The following is a 19,809-nucleotide window of genomic DNA, read 5'->3' on the forward strand; positions in this document are numbered from 1 at the left end:
GGAATGCAACCAAGAAAACACTGTTTTGCAACTGAAATATCAAGTGAAGGAAGGATACCAACCATTGAGGATAAAGGATGATCAAAGCCTGCATTTCTACATACAACTCAAACTGGAAGACCCCGACTTCACAACATACCCAATGTGTGTGAATGTCATCAACAACCCAACAACAACCATCGATGCAACATTCTTTGGAAATGACAATTCATTAATTACACATAGAAGCGCCTTCCAACCAATCGAATACAATGCAGCAACAACAGAAGACTCAACAAATCAACAACATATAATTGAAGCAAGAGTACTGGAATTTGGGGAAGAAAGTTTTGACTTCATGGACTATGCAAAACTTGTGGCAGAGGAAATGGTTGAGCAAGCCGGAAAACAACGAAAAAAGGAACCGAAATCACAGATTATGACGAACTACTAATCACGGATCCGCATCATCCGAGAAATAGAAGAAGCACAAATATACAAAGACAAAGAAACACTGCAGAGTGTGCTTGGTTTCTATGCAATTAGGAACAACTTCCAATTCAGAGTTAAAAAATCATGTGCAAGAACATACAAGATTTGTTGTTTGGATCCAAAATGCAAGTGGGCACTAACAGCATCCAGAAACGGTCCAACAAAGTCATTCATCATTCGAAAGTACGACAGAAAGGTGATACACACTTGTGATCTAAACATCAGACTTGCCGACAAGAGACAAGCTACAACGAAATTGATTGGAAACTACATCAAACCACGGTTCACCAACATAAAAACAACTCAAACGCCACAAGACATCAGAGGAGAAATGAAACACAAGTATGGGGTCAGAATGAACTACATGAAAGCATGGAGAAGCAAAGAGCACGCGCAAGAAGAATTACGAGGAAAAGCCAACGAATCATACAGGTTGCTGCCCGGTTTTTTGCACATGTTGCAAAAAACTAATCCCGGAACAATAGTGCACATGGAAACAGAGAATGACAACAGCTTCAAGTACTTGTTTGTCGCACTGGATGCATCAATAAAAGGATGGAAGAAATGCAAACCTATAATAGTTGTTGACGGAACTTTCCTTAAATCAACATATGGAGGTACACTGCTCTCTGCTTGTACACAGGATGCAAATGGGCACATTTTTCCACTAGCTTTTTCTGTTGTGGATTCAGAAAACAACAACTCATGGCAATGGTTTTTCACAAAAGTGAGAGAAACATATGGGATTAGAGAGGAACAGTGCTTGATCTCAGATAGACATGAGAGCATAAGTAAGGCAGCTTGTCAAGTATTTCCAGAAATCACACATTGCTATTGTGTATACCACCTGTTAAGCAACCTAAAAGCAACCTTCAAGAAGAATGCAAGCAAGCTGGATAAACCATTCTTCGCTGCAGCCAGAGCATACACAGAGAGGAAATTTGAATACCATATGAGCGAGTTGGACAGCTTGGACATCCGTGTAAGACCATATTTACAACAAGTTGGATACCACAAATGGTCAAGATACCACTGCAAAAACAACAGGTATTCAACTATGACTTCAAACATTGCTGAATCTCTAAATGCAGCAAACTTGGCAGCTAGAGAGCTACCAATCACAACACTGATGGAGTCATTGAGAGCATTGATTCAACAATGGACATACACAAACAGGAAAAAAGCACAGAAAACAACAACATTTTTAACACCTACAGCAGAAAAGAAATTAGTCGACAACTTTGTGGAATCATTGACAGAAAATGTAATGACATGTTAAATATTTTAGTTTCATTTTAGTTTCTTTATAGTTTGTTTTTCGTTGTTATACATATTAACAGTTTTACACTTAATCCGCAGGTAAAACCAATAAACGAGACCATGTTCGAAGTCATTGAACTAACCAGATCATGGGTCATCAACCTCAAGGAGAAAACATGCAGTTGCAACAGATTCCAACTTGATGAGTTACCGTGTGCTCATGCGCTTGCTGTTATAAAAGAGATGAACTTGAATGTTTACAACTACTGTTCGGGTTATTACACCACGCGAACATGGCTTGAAACATACAGCGGCTCAACATATCCGGTACACAATCACACAACTTGGGATGTGCCACAAAACATAAAAGATATCATTGTTCTGCCACCAAACCAAAAAATAAGATCTGGAAGACCAAGGAAACGAAGGTTTTTATCTGAATGGGATACAAAAAAACATAACAGGTGCGGCAAATGTGGACAACACGGACACAATCGAAAGACATGCAACAATCAAGCAATAAAATAGATACATATGAAATATTTGAATTGTTAAATTTTGTGTGCAAATTCAAACAGGTTGATCTAAGATGCTCTAAATACATGGGATTTCATTTTTATGAAATTTGAAACAGTTTTTTAATAGTTTTAAAATCGTTTTGTTACAATTGCGACCCTTTGTAAAATATTAAGTACCGGAATGACTTATTCTTTACAGTTTTAAAGGCAGTCAGTCAATAATTGATAAAACATAACTTGAATAAGGGAAAACAGTTAATGGAATACGAAGAATAAATATACATTCATAGCACTATTTTAGAAAAATGAAAACATAGTTTGTATTTAGTTGGTTAATAGTTTCTCCATAGTTGTGCGACCGTATATAAGAACTTGAACAATTAAAAAAACACACAACTTTGGGAAATACAAACCTATACAATAAAGATATTATAAGGAGTGAATGTCAAATATCCTAAAAGTTTTAAACCAGCTACATAGTTTTAAACACACAACAACACTAAAACTTGTCAAGTAAATAGATTCAACAAATAACATAATAGAGCCACCAAATTAAAAGTTCCTATTTCTTCAATTTAGATGCCTTAGAAGACTTGGATTGCTTCTCATCCTCGCTGTCAATACTTTCGTCAATTTTCCTTTGTCCGTACGAGTAGAAAAGTGAAGCAAGTCGGGTTCGATAAACTTCGATGTCAAAGTCTGCAGGGACATCCTTTCCGTGTATAAAGAATTCAGCAAAGGCAGCAACATATGCTCCACAATCACTGTTAAAAAACATATAGAAAAAATAAACAGATTAGAAACTAAAAAACAACATAAAAGAAACTTAAAAGAAACACTCACTTCTTCTGCTGAGACGCAATACCACTAAGCTCCACGATTCTGAATGGAGCTGTAGGGTCAGAAACTGAGGCAGGAACTTGTGCTCTATTCTTCCAGAACCCAAGTAAATCGAAAAACAAAGGCAGCAACACGGAATAAGCCTTCATCGCATTCCTAGCTGCGGCATTCATCTTCGCGGTTCTCAAAGAATTGTACAGAAATAACATCCTTTCGTGCACGTCAAGACGCCCAAAAACCCAATGACTTTCCCTTCTTAAATTGATGATGAAAAGCACGTGATCGGCTTCATACCAAGGCTTGGAACAAGGAATGCGCATACCTCGGATGTAATGCGCAATTGGGTGGGCAACGTGAATGTGTGACATCTTAGTCTTCATTGACTTGGCCTTGTTAAATTTGTGGTACAATGCTTGGATGGAATCATCAAAAAGACAATCAGTGGTTGCGAAATTCAACGTCACAGCGGAAGAATACTTACCTTTTTTCCGAAGGTAATAGAATATGGTGTTCATATGCTGAGAAAAAAAAAACAACACAGAAACACAAATGAAAAGGTTTAACAACTTTAAAAAAACTGAAATGTAGTATCAAAACTAAAAAACATTTATAAAGAAACTAAAAACAAACTACCATAAGTACAATATAAATTGGAAACTTTACCGAGTCGTTCATAAACATGTCGCATGTGGCCAAATGGTAAAACCAAGTTTTATCCTCAACATAATCAACACCTAGCCTAAAACCCGGGGTAAATTTCTTTGCGCCGTCTTCATAACAATTATAATGCCTACAACAACAAAAAAACAGCAAAAAAACAGCATTAAAACAAAGAATAAAAGCTGGAAAAAAAAATAATACAAAAACAGATTTAATAAAAAACAGTCACCTGGGATGTTTAAGCAATCCTTCACCAATCCAAGAGTCAAATTTTGCCTCAATCTCGGTAGATACGGGATCAGCAAAAGCATCATTAAGAGCATAAAGGCCCTTCACATAAGTCACCATTTTGAAATCCCTATCATCGCCAGCAGACTGAGAACCTGAGGACATAAGCTCCATTGGAGTGCTCCCGACATCAGCAGACCCGAAATCAACAAATGGAGATTTCAAGGCCGGAGCACGCTTCCTCTTATCCAACAGAGGTGTATCAGAGACAGTATCCTCAGTTTCTTCATCAGTATGAAGGGCATCTGACTTTTCACCAACAACATCTGGATTGGGTGGGGGGACCTAAAAAATAAAGAATGCATTAAAACAGTTGCAAAACATATTAGAAACTAATGAGCAACCAAAAAGAAACCTAGTTTTTTTGAAAACAATTAAAAGTAAACTTACATTGATTTTAGCAACAGCCTCCAAGCCAGCCAACACAACTTGATCATCATCTATTACAAGCTGGCTCAACCCATCAAAGAAATCGTCCCCCTTCAATCGAGACTCATCGCCCTTCGGCTTCTCAACATCCTTAACATTTTTATCACTCCCTCCAACATCCTCAGAAGGATTCACATCAGCATAAGGGACAGCAGTAACAGCCTTGTCAGCATCATCAGCATCCCCACCAACTTTAACCAACTCACCACCATCGTCGGAGTCGGAATCAATATTCTCTGGATCAGGCAATTGCTTGTCATCATCCTCGGCATCATCATCATCATCATCATCATCATCATCATCATCAGAATCTTGAGTTACTAATTCATCCGATGACTTTCCCTGTAACAACCAACATAAATGAAACTTAAATAAAACAGTAAAGAAACTATACAAAAAAAAATATAAAAAAACCTAAACAATAAAATAAGAATAAATACCTCGTCAGAAGGACGACGATGAATGGCATTAACCTTCTCTTGGATATCCTTAATTACAGTCATTACGGATTTGAAATTAAAATCAACAAAACACCTCAACGAAATGAAGTCCTCGGCCAATGATGATTGATTCGAACTGAGCATCTCCAGCTTAGATTTCATCCAATCAATATCTGCTGAATCAGACTTCTTTGAAGATGAGCCACCCTCGAAGGGTTGCTTCGCTACACCACGTTCATCAATAGATTCATCGAGAAATAGACCGTCAAGTTGAAGCTGCTGCCTCTCTTCATCAGTAGGACGCATGTTTTTTATCTTCAACTGAACAAAGATAATCAAACATAATATGAAAAAATTAAAACAATTGGAAAAACCAAAAAACAACAACATATATAAAACCGAAAAGAACGGTGAAAAAAACAAGAAAGAACCGTAAAGTACCTTCTCCAAAGGTAAATCAAAAATCTTGCCCTTCAAGTCTCGAAGGGTTGGATTTTTGGTGACGATGGTGTTGCTCCAGTTCAGAATCCTGGGAATAGAAGATGAAACTCTCTTACAGAAAGAGTTCACCATTGCAGGACAACATTCATAAAACCAAACAGTAAAAACCCAAGGACATCCCAATGCCCTATACCAACCATCATATTGGCCTCCCTTCTCTGCCTTTCTATTTTTCATAATGATCCCATGCTCAATCCTACCTTTGAATGAGTCAATTGTCAATTCAAATGATTCCCTACCCCAACAATACTCATCCCACCGACCGCTATCAACCACATCTAGAACAAACCTAGACACTTCTTTGTCAGGAGTATTGCTAAGAAGAAAACACTGAATGAAATACAAAACAGCCATTTTCAAACCAATAGACTCATCCAAACCCCACCGACTACCCAAAAAAGCATCCTCGATGGCTTTGTTGTCAATAGTTTTTACACCACGGAAACATGTTTCTACCAATTGATTTGTTTCCTGTGAAAACAACAACTTGTTGCAATCACCGAAACAATCTAAACCAGAATTAAGGTAAAATTCTTCGGCACTAAACCGTATGCAACGGCCAGCAACCTTAACCCAAAACTCCTTAGGATTAGGCTGTAAAACTTCCCTTAGTAATAAACTATGAACGACTTGTGGGTGAAAAACAAACTCAGGCATATCCAGAAAATGCCCAAATTGAGTTTGACGAAACAAAGAAAGCAAATTAACAGATAAAGTGTTTTTAATATTATTTATCACAGAATACACACTGGTGCACACACACTTAGATCTGTAAAAATCAGAAGGACTAAATTTACAGTCCCAAACCTGCAACATAACAAAAAAGGGCCAATATATATTATAAATCCTGAGTTAAACAGTATGAAAACTGAAAAACAACTACAAAAAAACTAAAAACAAACTATCAATGGCAAACAACTACACAGAAAATAACAGCAAAGACCTTAAATCGTTTGGAAACATAAAAAAAACAGTAAACAACTAACCCTAAAAGAAATCGAAAAATGCAGTATAAAAAGAACAACAAAACTATATTAAAACAACAAACAAACTAAAAAACATATACAACTATAGAAAAATATAGAGCAAAGATTTGAAAATCGTTTTGAAATCTAAAATATAACAGCAAACAACTAAACCTAATGAAAATCGAAAACACATCAAAACATACCAGTAACAAACTATTAAAAAACTGAAAAGAAACTAACGAAGAATGATTGAAAACACCAAAAACGAAAACAAAACACATAACCTGTAAGCACAAAAAAAACACTGATAATAAAGAAAACAAAACAAAATTAAAGAACAACACCCAGACCAGAATCAAATGGAAAGATCAAACGCAACAATAAATAACTTAAAAATTTAAAAACATGAAACAAAATGCGCAAATGAAACCCTAAAATCACACAAAGCAAAATGAACATGAAAACGCCAAAAATCTGGGTAAAGCAGAAATGGAAGAAAGGGGGAAACGAAAATAAAACTAAAAACCAACCTCAGTCCGATCTTCAGTATGTGTAATATATTTTTGAAATTTTTTCCCAGAAATTTCTGGAAGCGAGGGCTCCTCCAAGTTCAGCTTCGATTTCTTCGAAGAAGTGGGTTTCACACGCTTCGGCATGGGAGCTTCAAAATCAGAATCAAAATCATCATTGATTGGGCGTTTACCCTTGGATTTGTTGGCCAAAGATTTCTTGCCCATTTTTGATTTCTTTTTGAGAACTGGAGAAGGGGATGAAGATGACCGAGTGATTGCCATGGTATAAATAAGATTGAAAAAAAATAAAACAGAGAGGGAAAAACAGTTGCTAAATCGTGGGCTAAGAGGAAGTTGAAAATTCGTGGATGAACCAAAAATAAGAGGGAAAAACGTGATAAATTATGGGTGGTTAATGGAGGTTACTTGAATTCAAAATGAACTTAGAGAACAGAAATGAAGAATAGAAAATGAAATGAAAACAAAATGAAAAAAGAGAGGGAAGAGAGTATGATTTGATTGATGATGCATGGGGAGAGAACACGTGTATGCATGGTATGATGAGTAAGTGGTAAATGTGTAATAAAAATAAGTTTATAAGTATAAATGTAGTAATAGGCGTGTGAGGGTAATTATGTAATAAAGAGTGTAAAAAAGATTTTTCATGTAAAAATTTCTTTTTTTAATATTAAGTGTACTTATACTTTTATGGGCTGCAAACAAAATTTTTTAGGCTCTTTCTCTAAAAAAAAATTCCCTTTAGGCTATATTGGGATATTAAATTTTAGTGAGAAAAGGAAAAGTGTGAACCTGTGAATAATGTAGGAAAAAAAATATATATACGAAAATTTTATTGAATTAAATATTTTTTTTATACAAATTTTCTTTTCATACCAAATATAAGATTTTTTTTTTTTTTTACCAAAATCTAACTTCCAAATATAATTTTAAGATTGTTAAGATAAAAAAAAAAAAATTATTAACATATTTGAAAAAAAAATTGTACTCATTCAAAATTTATTTTTCTTCATCAAAAAAAAAAAAAAAGGAGGGAGAGGGAAAATTCCCTAAAAATCTCTCTACTCTCTGTTTCGTCTCTCTTCACAGAAATTTATCTTAAGCATTCTGGGTAATACATCTCTATTGTGCCTATTCTTCGATATTAACCGCCTAAATTATATCCAAACTTCAATACCGGTTGCTAAAATGGTTGTTTCTTTTCCTTACAGTCTGTAAAATGGAATACAGGGACGAAGTGGGTTCTTCTCCAATTGGGTCGAGACAGTCGGACTTGAAGAAATCTTTCAAGCTCGCTGTAGTTTCCTTGCTCACTGCCTGTTCTAAGCAGGTATTTTTTTTGAAGGAAAATGGTAACCTGTTTTGGTTTTACTTGGACTTTGGTGACCTGGGTTTGTGTAATTTTGAACTAAGATTATTTTGCAAAGAAATTTTTTGGAATAGAATTTGATTTTGTTTGAATTGTTATTTCTATATATGAACTTAAAGGATATAAGCAAGGCATTTCCTAATTTTGCTGCTTCTGAGCAAGATTATCTTCATCGTCTCTTTATTCAGGTAACCTCCTAAAATTTATTGTTATGTATTAGATATTCTCATGGGAAGATTTTATTTTGTCTCATGTCTAGAGTCTAGAATTTACTAAAACCCTACCCAATTCACCCAAAATGGCAATGGCAATTCAGAAAACCAAAATTTTATGGGAGTAAAAGGCACAATGGCAATTCAGAAAACCAAAATCAAGGATCTTGGATCATTTATACTACTGCTAGGTGATTCTAAGGAAGAAGTTTTGAATTCACCTTGCAAAAAAAAAAAAAAAAAAAAAAAAGAAGAAGAAGAAGTTTTGAAGTACTCACTACTCAGCTGGGCAGAGGGGGTTTTGGTGGTTCTGGAGTTTTGTTGATTTTATCATTTGCATTGCTCTAATTTCTATTGAACAAAGTCTGTCAACTCTTTGTACGAGAAAGAAACATAAGACTGGTGTAGGATAAAGTTAATGTTGGATTTTGGTCTTTAGAGTTGATCACTGTTGAAGTTGAGCTTTGGTGTTGGTGTTGTGATGGGCTTTGATTGGTAAGAATGTGGTTGTATATGAACATTACTGAAGACAGAGATTTAGTAATAAAATAAAACCATTCTTTTGTCATGCAAAGTTTTTGTTTCTAGAAATCTAGTATGGATAGTTGCTTACTAGTTAGATTGTTTATAATATATGTATGATCACATGGTGTCCTCATGCATCAGAGATCAGACATCATATTTAAATTATAGATTCCTTTCCATAGTTTATTTTACTGCAAAGTTTTATTATCTTTGTTATGTTTGAGTTAATTGCTTTAGCTTTTGCTCTATGCTATTGGTTTCAAAATTTTCAGGTCGTGGCTTCTTTGCATGGAAATATACAGGTAGCTTTTCTGGTGCCAATTCGTATTTCAGTACATGTTTTTATTCTCAATAAAGGTTGCATAATTTTGTTTTTTTTTTTTTGGAATTATGCTGCTCAAAGAATTGCAAAATTTGTTGGCACAACTCACAAGATTAATTTGGCTGTTTGAGAAAGCATTTTTTTAATGCATTATTATATAATACTATCATTTATTATAAGAAAAATCAGAAAATCTAATTTGCTGTATCTCATTTGTTTCTTCTGAATTTTACAGGAGGAATTTGAATCACTGTGTCTTGAAAGTCAGGTATCCTTCCCCAAATTTTATTAATAATGCTGCTTTAGTGTGATGATGTTAGGCCCTAGGATAAATAGGATGTGCTAGCATATTGTAAATCAAAGATATGTGAGTTTTTGTTTGGATGGGTAATTTTGAGGGAGAAATTACTATATATAGGTGAGTAAGAGAATAGAGAAGGTATGCAATTCATTGAGTAAATCTCTTTGCATCAAAAGAGCCTTCCCATAGTTTGTAATTGGTTTTCTCATATATATTCTATATACAATTCCTACTGTTTTTCTATTAATTTGCTACTGTTCTAATGGTATTCTTGTTGCTGGGTTTGTTTTGCTACTGTTTGACTACTGTATTATTGGTTAGCTAGAGCTATTTAGACATTTGCCACATAAATTTACAATTCAAGTTGAAGTGATTGGTTTAAAAGGAATGAAATATAACATTGAACTAGTATCAAACTTCCTCATATATTAATGTTTTAATTTGACACCAAAGCATCATTCTATCTTCAATTGTAATCCTTCGGTTACCCTCTCATGGTTTTTATTTATTGCCACTGTCTTATTTATCATATGGACTTTCCAAATGCAGGTGGGAACTACCCTTGATACGGTGGAGCAATTTTTGGAAGAACAAGCTCTCAACCCTTTGCATCGAGATAAGTAAGTTTTTGTTTTCTGATTGCTCACGCAACATAAAATGGATCAAATAAATAAGTTGCAAGAAAGAAAAAAAGAAAAAGAAAGCACGGAAATTTTAGGTCATTTCCTTTTCATTCTTATTGTTTCTCGGTTAGTGGCAATGTTTTGAATAATAAACCTCTTCGACCCTACGAAAATTACAGACAAAGTAATCAATTCAAACTGACCAATGTCAGTTATGGCTTTTCAGTGGCCTATTGTTTAGATAGTGCAGATCAAGAGACAAGAAGTGCATGAAAATAACAATTCTGTTGTAAATTATTTCCCCTAGACTCTAAAATCTGCAGCCAAGAACCAGAAACTAGATATAATCAAAGTAGTAAACTAGGAATAGCATGAACAATAAATACCACAAAGAAAATGAAACAATACAATGAACACCAAAGATTTATACTGGTTCGGCCATAAAGCCTACATTCAGATTTTGTTTTGAGCACCATCATCATAAAAGTCCACTATGTTCAGTCTGAGATTACACCCTCAACATTTGAGTATAGCTCTGCAACACTCACTCACAGTCACAGTACAAACTCTCATCAAGTACCCCAATACACCTGAGCTTTCAATACAGTCTTGAAACCTTTCAAACTCACAAACACAGCTTCTTCTCGTGTATACTCACTTACAAAAACATACTAAAGCACATAAGGACTAAGCCTATTTATAACTTTCATAAAAAAAAAGCCTATTTATAACTAACTAAGCAAGACTGCAAGAACTTTCCTAATAATAGTAAGCAAGACTGCAAGAACTGTTAAGATGGTTCTTGCAGTCTTTAAAAGGAAAGTTAGGATTTGGAGAATTAATCACAACATATTCTCTATCATTTTTCTACTGCCAAGGGTTCTTTTCTATTCTTGCTTCCCCTTATTAATGACTTTTGTCCAAAGACTATACATTGTTTCATTTTACTACGATATGTGTGTTGCTCAAAGTTAGGATTTGTGGTATTGTGGTCTTTTCACTTAAATTAAAACTGTCTTGAGTGCAGGACTAATGTATTCGATGTTGCTCAGAATGTATTGACATTGAAAAAGAACGAAATCCAGCACTTGGAGAACATGCTACAAAAGGTTATATTTAAATTTATGTTGTTTTACTCAAAATATAAAATAACAAAGAAAAAGTAAGATTTTTTGGAGATCGCATCATCCTATTTTATGATATTACTTAGAGTGCAAGCACATCAGGAATTTTATTTTCCTTTGATTGTTAAATGTGTCTGCTCAATTATCTCAGACATTAGAATTTCATGGCACACTAGCATTCAGATTTTGAGGGTCTGACTTGTTGAGAAGATAGGTAAAATATATGGTCACTATACTATGCCTTTGATTTTGATATTTTGTTGTGTACTTGGTGAGGCAAGAGTTTGAACTATGCAAATGATGGTACTCCATTTGAGAGTTAAAGGGTTTCATTATGATGTATGAAAACATAAAAGATGGTCAGCAGAGTCTATCTTTTTCGATACTTAATTTGTGGGACATCAGTGCTAATAAACACATATTTCAGTTCTCACGACATGCATTCATGTAGCTGCGTCTGTGTGTACCAACTCCTAAGTGGACTCTTGGATTGTTATAGCTTGCTTAGAGAGTTGTTGAAGTAACTGAATATTCCTTACACCATTTTTACTATAGGCGGAAGAACAAAATTGCCTCATTCGAGCTCAAATTGAAGGTTTAAAGGAAAAAGAGGCGGATGTCTCAGTCATGGCTGATGCTGTTCAGAAGGTATGATTTAATTCTTTTTGTATTCCTGTTTTACTTGCCTCAAATTTTGAAAGTTGAAACATGCAGGCTAATAAAAATATTAAGAGACATTGTTTCAATTTCAAATAATGTGCAAATTCTGCAGTTGAGAAGAGGGAGTTTAAATTATGGGCTACCAGGAAGCAATGACATAACCACCAACCCATAATTATTGTAAGTTAATATATTTGAAAACTAAATTGTGTACAAATTGTGTTATGATTGACAGTTTCATGTTTATTTTTACAATTACATTTTGCAAAGCTTGCTGATTGATATCGATTGGGGTCCTTAACTTTTCATCATTTTATTTTATTCTTTTTATTTTGTAATGAGTCTGTGTATTGATGAAAAGCGTTTATGTTATAGGATAAAATTCAGTTAGACCTCACGGTCGTTACAAAATAGAGTATCCGGAATAGAAGAGACCGGTAGAGACCCATACATCTGGTGGGCGAAGGCCCATCTAGCCACATTATGAGCGGCAAAGTTACATGTTCTACTAACAAAAGAGAAAATACAACTATTAAAAGAAGGAGAAGATTTAGTACAAAATGAGATATAGTTCACTAAAGCCCAATGCGAACCCTTCCCATTGATGGCATCGATGACTACCCTCGAATCATTCTCCACAATAACAAACTTATAGCCGGAATCCAAAGCGATTGACACCGCCAAACAGCAAGCCGCAGCTTCACCGCACAGAGCATCCGAGAACTCCTCCCGAGCTGTGTGAACTCTAAGCACTCTGCCAAAATGATCTCTAGCCACTACAGCAATACACATACTTTCCAGGCCCACTTTCACATCACAATTGAGCTTAATCCTTACCCGCAGGAGGAGGGGACTGTGCAATTGGTAACACAGGAGTGGGGCTAGATAGCAAAGAATCATACATATCTGCATAGGAAGTACAAATAATATCAAAGCATTTGTTAAAATCAACAGGGCAGTTATTATGGATCTTGTCATTACGCACCCTCCATAAAGTATCCACAATAATAGAAGCATACAAGAAAATATCATCAACGTTAGCTCCTTTGTATTTAAGATCCCAGATAAACTTGACCCAATCCCAGGCGCGAATACCCGTGTCACGCACGGACAGATACCCCAAGGAGAAGAACGCCATGTTGCCGAGCCACGTCACAGAAAGAATAGATGTTCAACCGATTCCTCCTCACCACTTCCACAAAGTGCGCTTGTGTCCGCAATTTGGAATCATGAGCGATCGCGCCTCTCACCGAGAGCGTTTGACAAAATACTCCACCACATAATCTTGTGTCGCTCCAGATTTTGCTATTCCTTACGATTGTTCCAAAGCTTCGGGGCGACGACACAAAGGTGGAGTTCTTCTAAGGCTCGGGGATAGATACGCCGATTTACTCGTGAACCGTCCACTACTTTCCAGTCCCACACCCATCTATCGTGGCCTGCACTGTAGGGGTGGCCCCTTTCAAGATTGCCGCAATGCTTCATGATCAAAAAGGCACCTCAACTTTTGTATGTCCCATTGACCATTGTCAAGAATAAGCTCCGCCACTTTAATCGGGGTTAAAAGGCCCATCCCTTATTCGTTTCTACGAAGTCCTTCAAATGTGGAATCCAAGGATCCAACCGTATGTTCGTCGATTCGCCATTGGCAACCAACTCGTTGTGCCCTTTTTCGTATCAGAGGTGGCCTCGACAACACTTTTCCAAAACCAAGAGTCGAGTTTTTGCACTGCAAGAGAGAAAATTTTTCCCGTGAGGTACTTTGCCATCGTAACTTGAGCACAAAGATTGGCTCCCATTTAAGATACTCCAACCCCATTTGGCCAAAAAAGTTCGGTTCATTTCTTTTGTTTTCCGAACCCCAATCCACCTAAAGATTTAGTGGAGACAGAGCTTATCCCAAGCCTTTAGGTGGAGTCCATGGTTTCCTTTCTCGAACCCCCACCAGAAATCTCTAACCAAACTATCAATCCGATTAACCATCCGAGAGGAGAGCTTGGTTGTTTGCATTGCATACATAGGCAAAGACAATCCCACAGATTTTATAAGCGTTGCACGACCCGCCTTCGACAAGGTCTTTGCCTTCCAACCCCGAAGTTTCGACGTTAGATTGTCAAGGATAAAGTTGAAGTCGCATCTTTCCGTCTAGATCCGAATAAGGGAAGACCCGTATATTATATTTTACACACCCCTCAGTGATAATCAATTCCTAAGGCTTCCTCGATATCTCTACGCATGTTCTCCGAGGTATTGTTATCGAAGAAAATTGTCGTTTTAAGCTTATTCACTCCGTCGTCGTACTCAAGAGCGTAAATTATCTAGTGCAACTCCAAGCCATTAGCCTCGTATAAGTTGGCTCGACCTACCAAGATCGTGTCATCCGCAAAGAAAATATGGGATAAAACAGGCCGCCCCTACTAAGAGTAATACCTTTAACGGAACCCCGATCAAGGGCGTCGTGGATAAGTCTCGAGAGAATTTCAAATTCGCCTGCATAAAAAGATAAGGGAGAGCGGTCTCCTCATGAGACCACAAGTGTGGTTAACTCTACCTACTTGCCCTCCATTAAGGCATACATTAAGTGGTCGTTGTAAAATGCACCGAGAAATCCAATGGCGAATTTCGTAGGATATCATAACACTCTAGAACGTGGTCAATGAATTTCCAGCTCAACCTATCATACGCTTTAACCAAATCAATTTTAATGGCAAAGAAACCCTCCTTACCTCTCTTCCTATTAAATGAGTGAATTATCTCCTGAACGATGACATTGTTATCATGGATATTTCTTCCCGGAACAAAGGCAGCTTGGGTTGGGCAAATTATGGAAGGGAGAATGGGTCTAATTCTGTTCGCCAAAATCTTCGCTATGACTTTGTACACCACATTACACAGAGAAATGGGCCTGAATTGGTTGGGTACGTTTAGTGGTTCTCCGGACCCTTCGGGATGAGGACAATATTGGTGGCATATCGATTCCTCTATGCATATTACCGTTCTCAAAGAAGTCAAGTACCGCATCACAGAAATCAGATCCAACAGACTCCCAGTAGTGCTTGTAAAATAAAACTGACATCCCGTCGTGACCCGGCTTTATGATCGTTCATTGCAAAAAGAGTTCTCTTAATCTCGTCGCTAAGCCGGGGGAGCCGACAAGCTTGGTCCAACTCTCACAGAGAGACTCTCCCGGATCGACGAGCGCAGCTTGTACTCCCGGCTAGTAGCCCCTCTCGTAAAAATACCTTGAAAAACTCGCAAACTCCCTCCCAATGGCCTCGCGTCCAGAAATCCACGTTATCTCTATTTAAAATACTCTCAATAGATTTCGCCGCCTTTAATAAGTACCGAAAGGAAAAAGAACTTTGAGCACTTATCCCCATCTTCGAGCCACGAGATCCTCGGCCCTTTGCTTCCAATAGATCGCTTTCCTTTCCTCGATTCGTCGAGTTCCCGCGAACTTCACATTCCCGCTTCCAATTTCTAGATCCCGCCGGAAGACTCTGAAGAGAGTAGAGCTTATCTTCGAGTTCCTTAATGGTCACATCAAGTTTACCAAATTGGGTTCGATTCCAGTTCAGAAGCGCCACCCGTGTAGCACCAACTTTTTTGAAAATTCTCGCCGGAGCCCAGGCATGATTGATAGAGTTCCAGGCACTATCCACTACTGCATTACTTCGCAGTCCCGAGTCCAACTTTCTTCAAACCTAAAGCACCTTTTAAACTTGGTCGCCGTACCATTCGTCGAAGGCATAAGTGGTCTACGATCGTAGTTGCTAGTCCGGGACGAACATAAGATAGCCCCGGGAAATAAATCGAGCCAAGCTCCATTCACTAATCCCTTGTCTAAAGCAACATTTCACATGATGCCGTCCGATCGATGATTGTCCTGTGTCAAGTTGTCCCCTTGGACCTGCATATTTACGAGGCCTCGAGCATTCATAAGATTGGATATGATCGGAATGAAAGGATCACTACGTAAGAACCTTCCCTTTCGTAGGCATTAAGAACAAAATTTGTATCTCCCAAAATAAGCCGTGGCCCCCGAATCTATCTCCTGTGTTTAAGAACTCGCACTTAATTTTTTCTTAGCATGCAACAGGGGGACCATAAACACACGAAAGGAGCCAAGGATGAGTAGGGGATCCGAATACACAATCCCCGAGATATGATTACAAGTGCACGAAATACATTCAAAAATAAACCCAACTTTCCAAGCAAAGATAATACCACCCGCACTACCCTTAGCAGAACACAAATATTATAAGAAATGAAGCGGACTTAAGAATACGTACCAGAGGATTGGCATCCACTTTGAGCCTTGGCCAAAAAGAGAAAATCGTGGAGATCGAGATCTGGATGAGGACTTCAATTCCCGAACTCAGAAAGGTCCGCCCTAACCCTCTACAGTTCCAAGCAATGCCTCTCATGGCTCCTGTGGAGGAGATTCCACATTCTCCTCCACAGGGGTGTGAGAGTAAGCAGACCCACTCGACACAGTGTCATCAATCACAAAAGAGCCAATCAGAGGATTCTTCATGATACTAGAGTGGCTCGGGGAGTTGGAACTATCTTCTGAAGGCTCTTCAAATGCTTGGTCAGAGACATTCTCTTTTTGCTTTGTGTCCCATGGAAAATCTCGGACGACACCCGGGTACTTGCGATGAATTTTGTGAGGCCTTGAGCAGAGAGAAGCAGATGATTCAAATTTCCTTTTCTTGAAAGGTGTTGTCCTCTCATTAACTTCAGAGGAGGCCGGGACACCTATATCTCCACCTATCTTGCGAATCTCATATAAATCCAACTTGCCAAAATGCTTCAGATCTTTCATTAAATCCTCTTGAGCTTTGAAGAATTGAGATAAAGCTTGTTCTTCATTAATGGGAGGTTGCTTCACATATTCAACCAAAAGATTGGAAGAGTTCGGCCCACTTTGATCTCCCATAACCTTATCCATGTGCACCGGCCCACTTGAATTGGGTAAAAGAGTCATGGTCGGGTTCCCCATTGGCCCATTATGAGCATTTAGAAATTCTCCCAGCACCGGCCCACCATTAGAAAAATCCATGGGCTCCTTAGCCCTTAACACATTCGGCCCAATAGCCACACACGGCTCACACACATTTAGAGAATTAGGGGGTGGGGCCCCAGCCGACTGTGCACCCATAACAGCGCCCTATTCAACGGCCCAGAAGGAAAAGGCCCAGATGTATCACTCAGCTTAGAAACTGGCCCAGCCCTTTTGCCATTAGAAAAAAACAAACTAGGCCCAAAGCCCAACTCAGCTTTCTTATCACTTGGTTTAAGAGAAACCAACGGGTATAAAGGTGTATTGATTTTTTATGTTATTCGTTTCTTTTTTATGATTATTTAGCATTTTGTATGTTTGGTATGGTGGTTGTTTTTAATAGATTTTTAATAGTTGTATTGTAGTTGTGTTACAATGTGTTGAATCATCAGTCATTTTGACTTTTTTTTTTTTTTTTTTTTTTCAGAAATGGGAATACAAGTACTTTGAACCGATCACTTCAAATTGAAGGTCCCATGTACTTACACTTACAATATCATTGAGAACCTTCATGTATGAATCATGTAATTAGATATTGTTAAGAAAATATTTAAACAACTATTATGAACTGATAAACAACGAATTGTAGTTTGAGGTTATTTTTGTAAGAAATCATTGCTTTAAATACTTCAATATTTGTTAACAACTATAAAAATTGTTAACACAACATGGAAGCAATTGAAAAAATTAATATATCAAATATGATATTTTAATCGTATTAAATAATATTATATCTAAAAATTGTTATTGTAATTTATTATCTTGAGATTTTCATTGCATTACTTTGGAATATTATTGTAGTGTTTACTAAAATGTCCATTAACCAAATTGTTTTCATTATTTGATCAAATTGTGCGTTGAACTATATTAGAAATAATATATCAAATATGATATTTTAATCGTATTAAATAATATTATATCTAAAAATTGTTATTGTAATTTATTATCTTGAGATTTTCATTGCATTACTTTGGAATATTATTGTAGTGTTTACTAAAATGTCCATTAACCAAATTGTTTTCATTATTTGATCAAATTGTGCGTTGAACTATATTAGAAATGAAATTAGTTCATTTTCTTGAAATTTTGATTATAATTAGAAATTTATAAAGAAACTGAAATGCAACATGGCATTGATAATACAAGCACGATAGCTAATATTTTATATAATATATTTGTTGTAAGACGACTATTATACAACTTAAAAAAATGAATAACCTCCCCTTGTTATTATAAACAAACTTACTACAATATAGTTTCTTGCATATGACTCCTACATTTTCAATTATAATTCTTGATTTTTTTCATTATAAGATATTAGTAAGACAACTATTTGACAATGCATAAACAACATACTGGCAATTATGTATGAAATATGTGTTGAGGTATTGTTAAGGACAATTTTAACTAACTAACAAAGATTTGTAGTTTGAGGTTATTTTGTGAAGAGAACATTGCAAATCAACACCACTCAGCCTTTGTTTAGATATGAACAAACTAACTATATTAGAATTACTTTTATGAGAGCTCTGCGTTGGGTTGTCTATATGAAATACCCTTAAATAATACTAAGACAGTGTAGGCTAATTAATGCATAAGTATTGCTACATCAGTTCTCCGAGCATCAATAAAAATAAAAGGCAATTGTACGACAACTAAATTGCAACCAAAATATCAAAATCATGTGGTCAAATTTATGATACGAGATGAATGCAAATTTAGTTTAAGGTCGCAATTGGAATTGATTAATTTCAAGATTGAATTTTCAAAAAATAACGTTAATGCAACAATTAGAATGTAACAATTATATGATATCTTATTTGGATTGGTCGGAAAACTCTAGATCAACTTCTTACCGATTTACATCTTGGCAATCTTTAAATTTTATTTAAGAAATTAGTCTTTCAAAATTTGAATTAATCTTCATGGTTGAGTTTAATGTTTAGAACCAGTTTTTTTATAGTTTTTTTGATCGAACGCCTTTGGTTGATTTTTGGTTTGGGTTTTCAATTTTTTAGTTTGTTTTGCCGAAATTAATAGAGTTTTTGTAGCTGAAGTTGTTGCGTTGTTGCAGAACTGGGATTATCATTGTATAGGTTTGTATCCCTGGTGCAACTAGGATTTGTGAGCAAGAGGTATTTTTGTAATAAAATATATTTGGGCTATATAAAAATTTAATGTGCCAACTCCTTGTATTTCTATAATTTTTTTTACTTTATTAGAATATAACAGATTTTTTTTTTTCTAAAGAAATATGCTTATTGTTATTATTTTGAAGATATATGAATAATATATTAAAACCTCCCAGAAGAAAAAACTTGGTGTGATTTAATAAAATTATTATACAAAATTAGATGCTGAATAAAAATTTAAACAAAGTAAAAATCGAATCAATAAATAATAATAGCAATAAGTGTTTTAGGGGTCGTTTGGCTTCACAACTTAAAAACTGTTTTCAGTTTTAAAAAATAGAAAACAGTTTTTTTAAAAACTGAGTTTTAAAAAATTAGAAAATAAAAAACATCGAAATGTTATTTTTCAATTTTCAAAAACAATTTTATTTTATCTAACATATTATATTTTATATTTTTGCTCACATACTCGGATCCAGGGGCGGACCCACATTGTAGCGAGGGGGCGCAGTCGCCCCCCCTGAAAAAAAAAATCGAGAAAAAAATGTATATGTATTTTAATTAGTTACAA

At 36.1% G+C, this 19,809-nt stretch overlaps 3 protein-coding genes across 4 annotated transcripts; 2 read left to right on the plus strand and 1 right to left on the minus strand.

Moving 5' to 3' along the window:
* The first annotated feature begins 738 nt into the window (after nt 1–738).
* Nucleotides 739–2,292, plus strand: LOC115723899 (protein FAR1-RELATED SEQUENCE 4-like). Its single transcript, XM_030653362.2, has 2 exons — nt 739–1,735; nt 1,831–2,292. Exons 1-2 carry the CDS (start codon nt 803–805, stop codon nt 2,257–2,259), a joined length of 1,362 nt encoding a protein of 453 aa, XP_030509222.2. The 5' UTR covers nt 739–802; the 3' UTR covers nt 2,260–2,292.
* A 221-nt stretch (nt 2,293–2,513) lies between these two features.
* On the minus strand, nt 2,514–7,510 carry LOC133037294 (uncharacterized). Of its 2 annotated transcripts, XM_061114285.1 has the most exons (5): nt 5,348–7,499; nt 3,979–5,227; nt 3,753–3,879; nt 3,093–3,607; nt 2,514–3,013 (listed from the first exon to the last, which is right to left on the minus strand). In XM_061114285.1, the coding sequence occupies exons 2-5, from the start codon at nt 4,149–4,151 to the stop codon at nt 2,812–2,814; spliced, it is 1,017 nt and encodes a 338-aa protein (XP_060970268.1). In that variant the 5' UTR covers nt 4,152–5,227; nt 5,348–7,499; the 3' UTR covers nt 2,514–2,811. The 2 variants fall into 2 exon arrangements, with proteins under 2 accessions (XP_060970268.1, XP_060970267.1); XM_061114284.1 differs by lacking the exons at nt 2,514–3,013; nt 3,093–3,607; nt 3,753–3,879 and having other exon boundaries at nt 4,147–5,227; nt 5,348–7,510.
* A 286-nt stretch (nt 7,511–7,796) lies between these two features.
* On the plus strand, nt 7,797–17,847 carry LOC115715281 (uncharacterized). Its single transcript, XM_030644129.2, has 10 exons — nt 7,797–8,016; nt 8,117–8,235; nt 8,394–8,462; nt 9,284–9,313; nt 9,569–9,601; nt 10,184–10,254; nt 11,285–11,366; nt 11,937–12,029; nt 12,154–12,221; nt 17,534–17,847. The coding sequence occupies exons 2-9, from the start codon at nt 8,125–8,127 to the stop codon at nt 12,214–12,216; spliced, it is 552 nt and encodes a 183-aa protein (XP_030499989.2). The 5' UTR covers nt 7,797–8,016; nt 8,117–8,124; the 3' UTR covers nt 12,217–12,221; nt 17,534–17,847.
* The last annotated feature ends 1,962 nt before the right edge of the window (nt 17,848–19,809 follow it).

The sequence above is a fragment of the Cannabis sativa genome, chromosome 4 (assembly GCF_029168945.1).
Source record: "Cannabis sativa cultivar Pink pepper isolate KNU-18-1 chromosome 4, ASM2916894v1, whole genome shotgun sequence".
Taxonomy (NCBI): domain Eukaryota; kingdom Viridiplantae; phylum Streptophyta; class Magnoliopsida; order Rosales; family Cannabaceae; genus Cannabis; species Cannabis sativa.

Excerpts from the sequence above, each read along its gene's own strand:
- LOC115723899 (XM_030653362.2), top strand. The coding sequence starts at position 803 with ATGAAACACAAGTATGGGGTCAGAATGAACTACATGAAAGCATGGAGA. Across the intron at positions 1,736-1,830 it reads TGGAATCATTGACAGAAAAT|GTAAAACCAATAAACGAGAC; the intron begins GTAATGACATGT and ends CTTAATCCGCAG.
- LOC133037294 (XM_061114284.1), bottom strand. The coding sequence starts at position 6,223 with ATGTTGCAGGTTTGGGACTGTAAATTTAGTCCTTCTGATTTTTACAGA. Across the intron at positions 5,228-5,347 it reads TTGATTTACCTTTGGAGAAG|TTGAAGATAAAAAACATGCG; the intron begins GTACTTTACGGT and ends ATCTTTGTTCAG.
- LOC115715281 (XM_030644129.2), top strand. The coding sequence starts at position 8,125 with ATGGAATACAGGGACGAAGTGGGTTCTTCTCCAATTGGGTCGAGACAG. Across the intron at positions 8,463-9,283 it reads TTCATCGTCTCTTTATTCAG|GTCGTGGCTTCTTTGCATGG; the intron begins GTAACCTCCTAA and ends CAAAATTTTCAG. Across the intron at positions 9,602-10,183 it reads CACTGTGTCTTGAAAGTCAG|GTGGGAACTACCCTTGATAC; the intron begins GTATCCTTCCCC and ends TTCCAAATGCAG.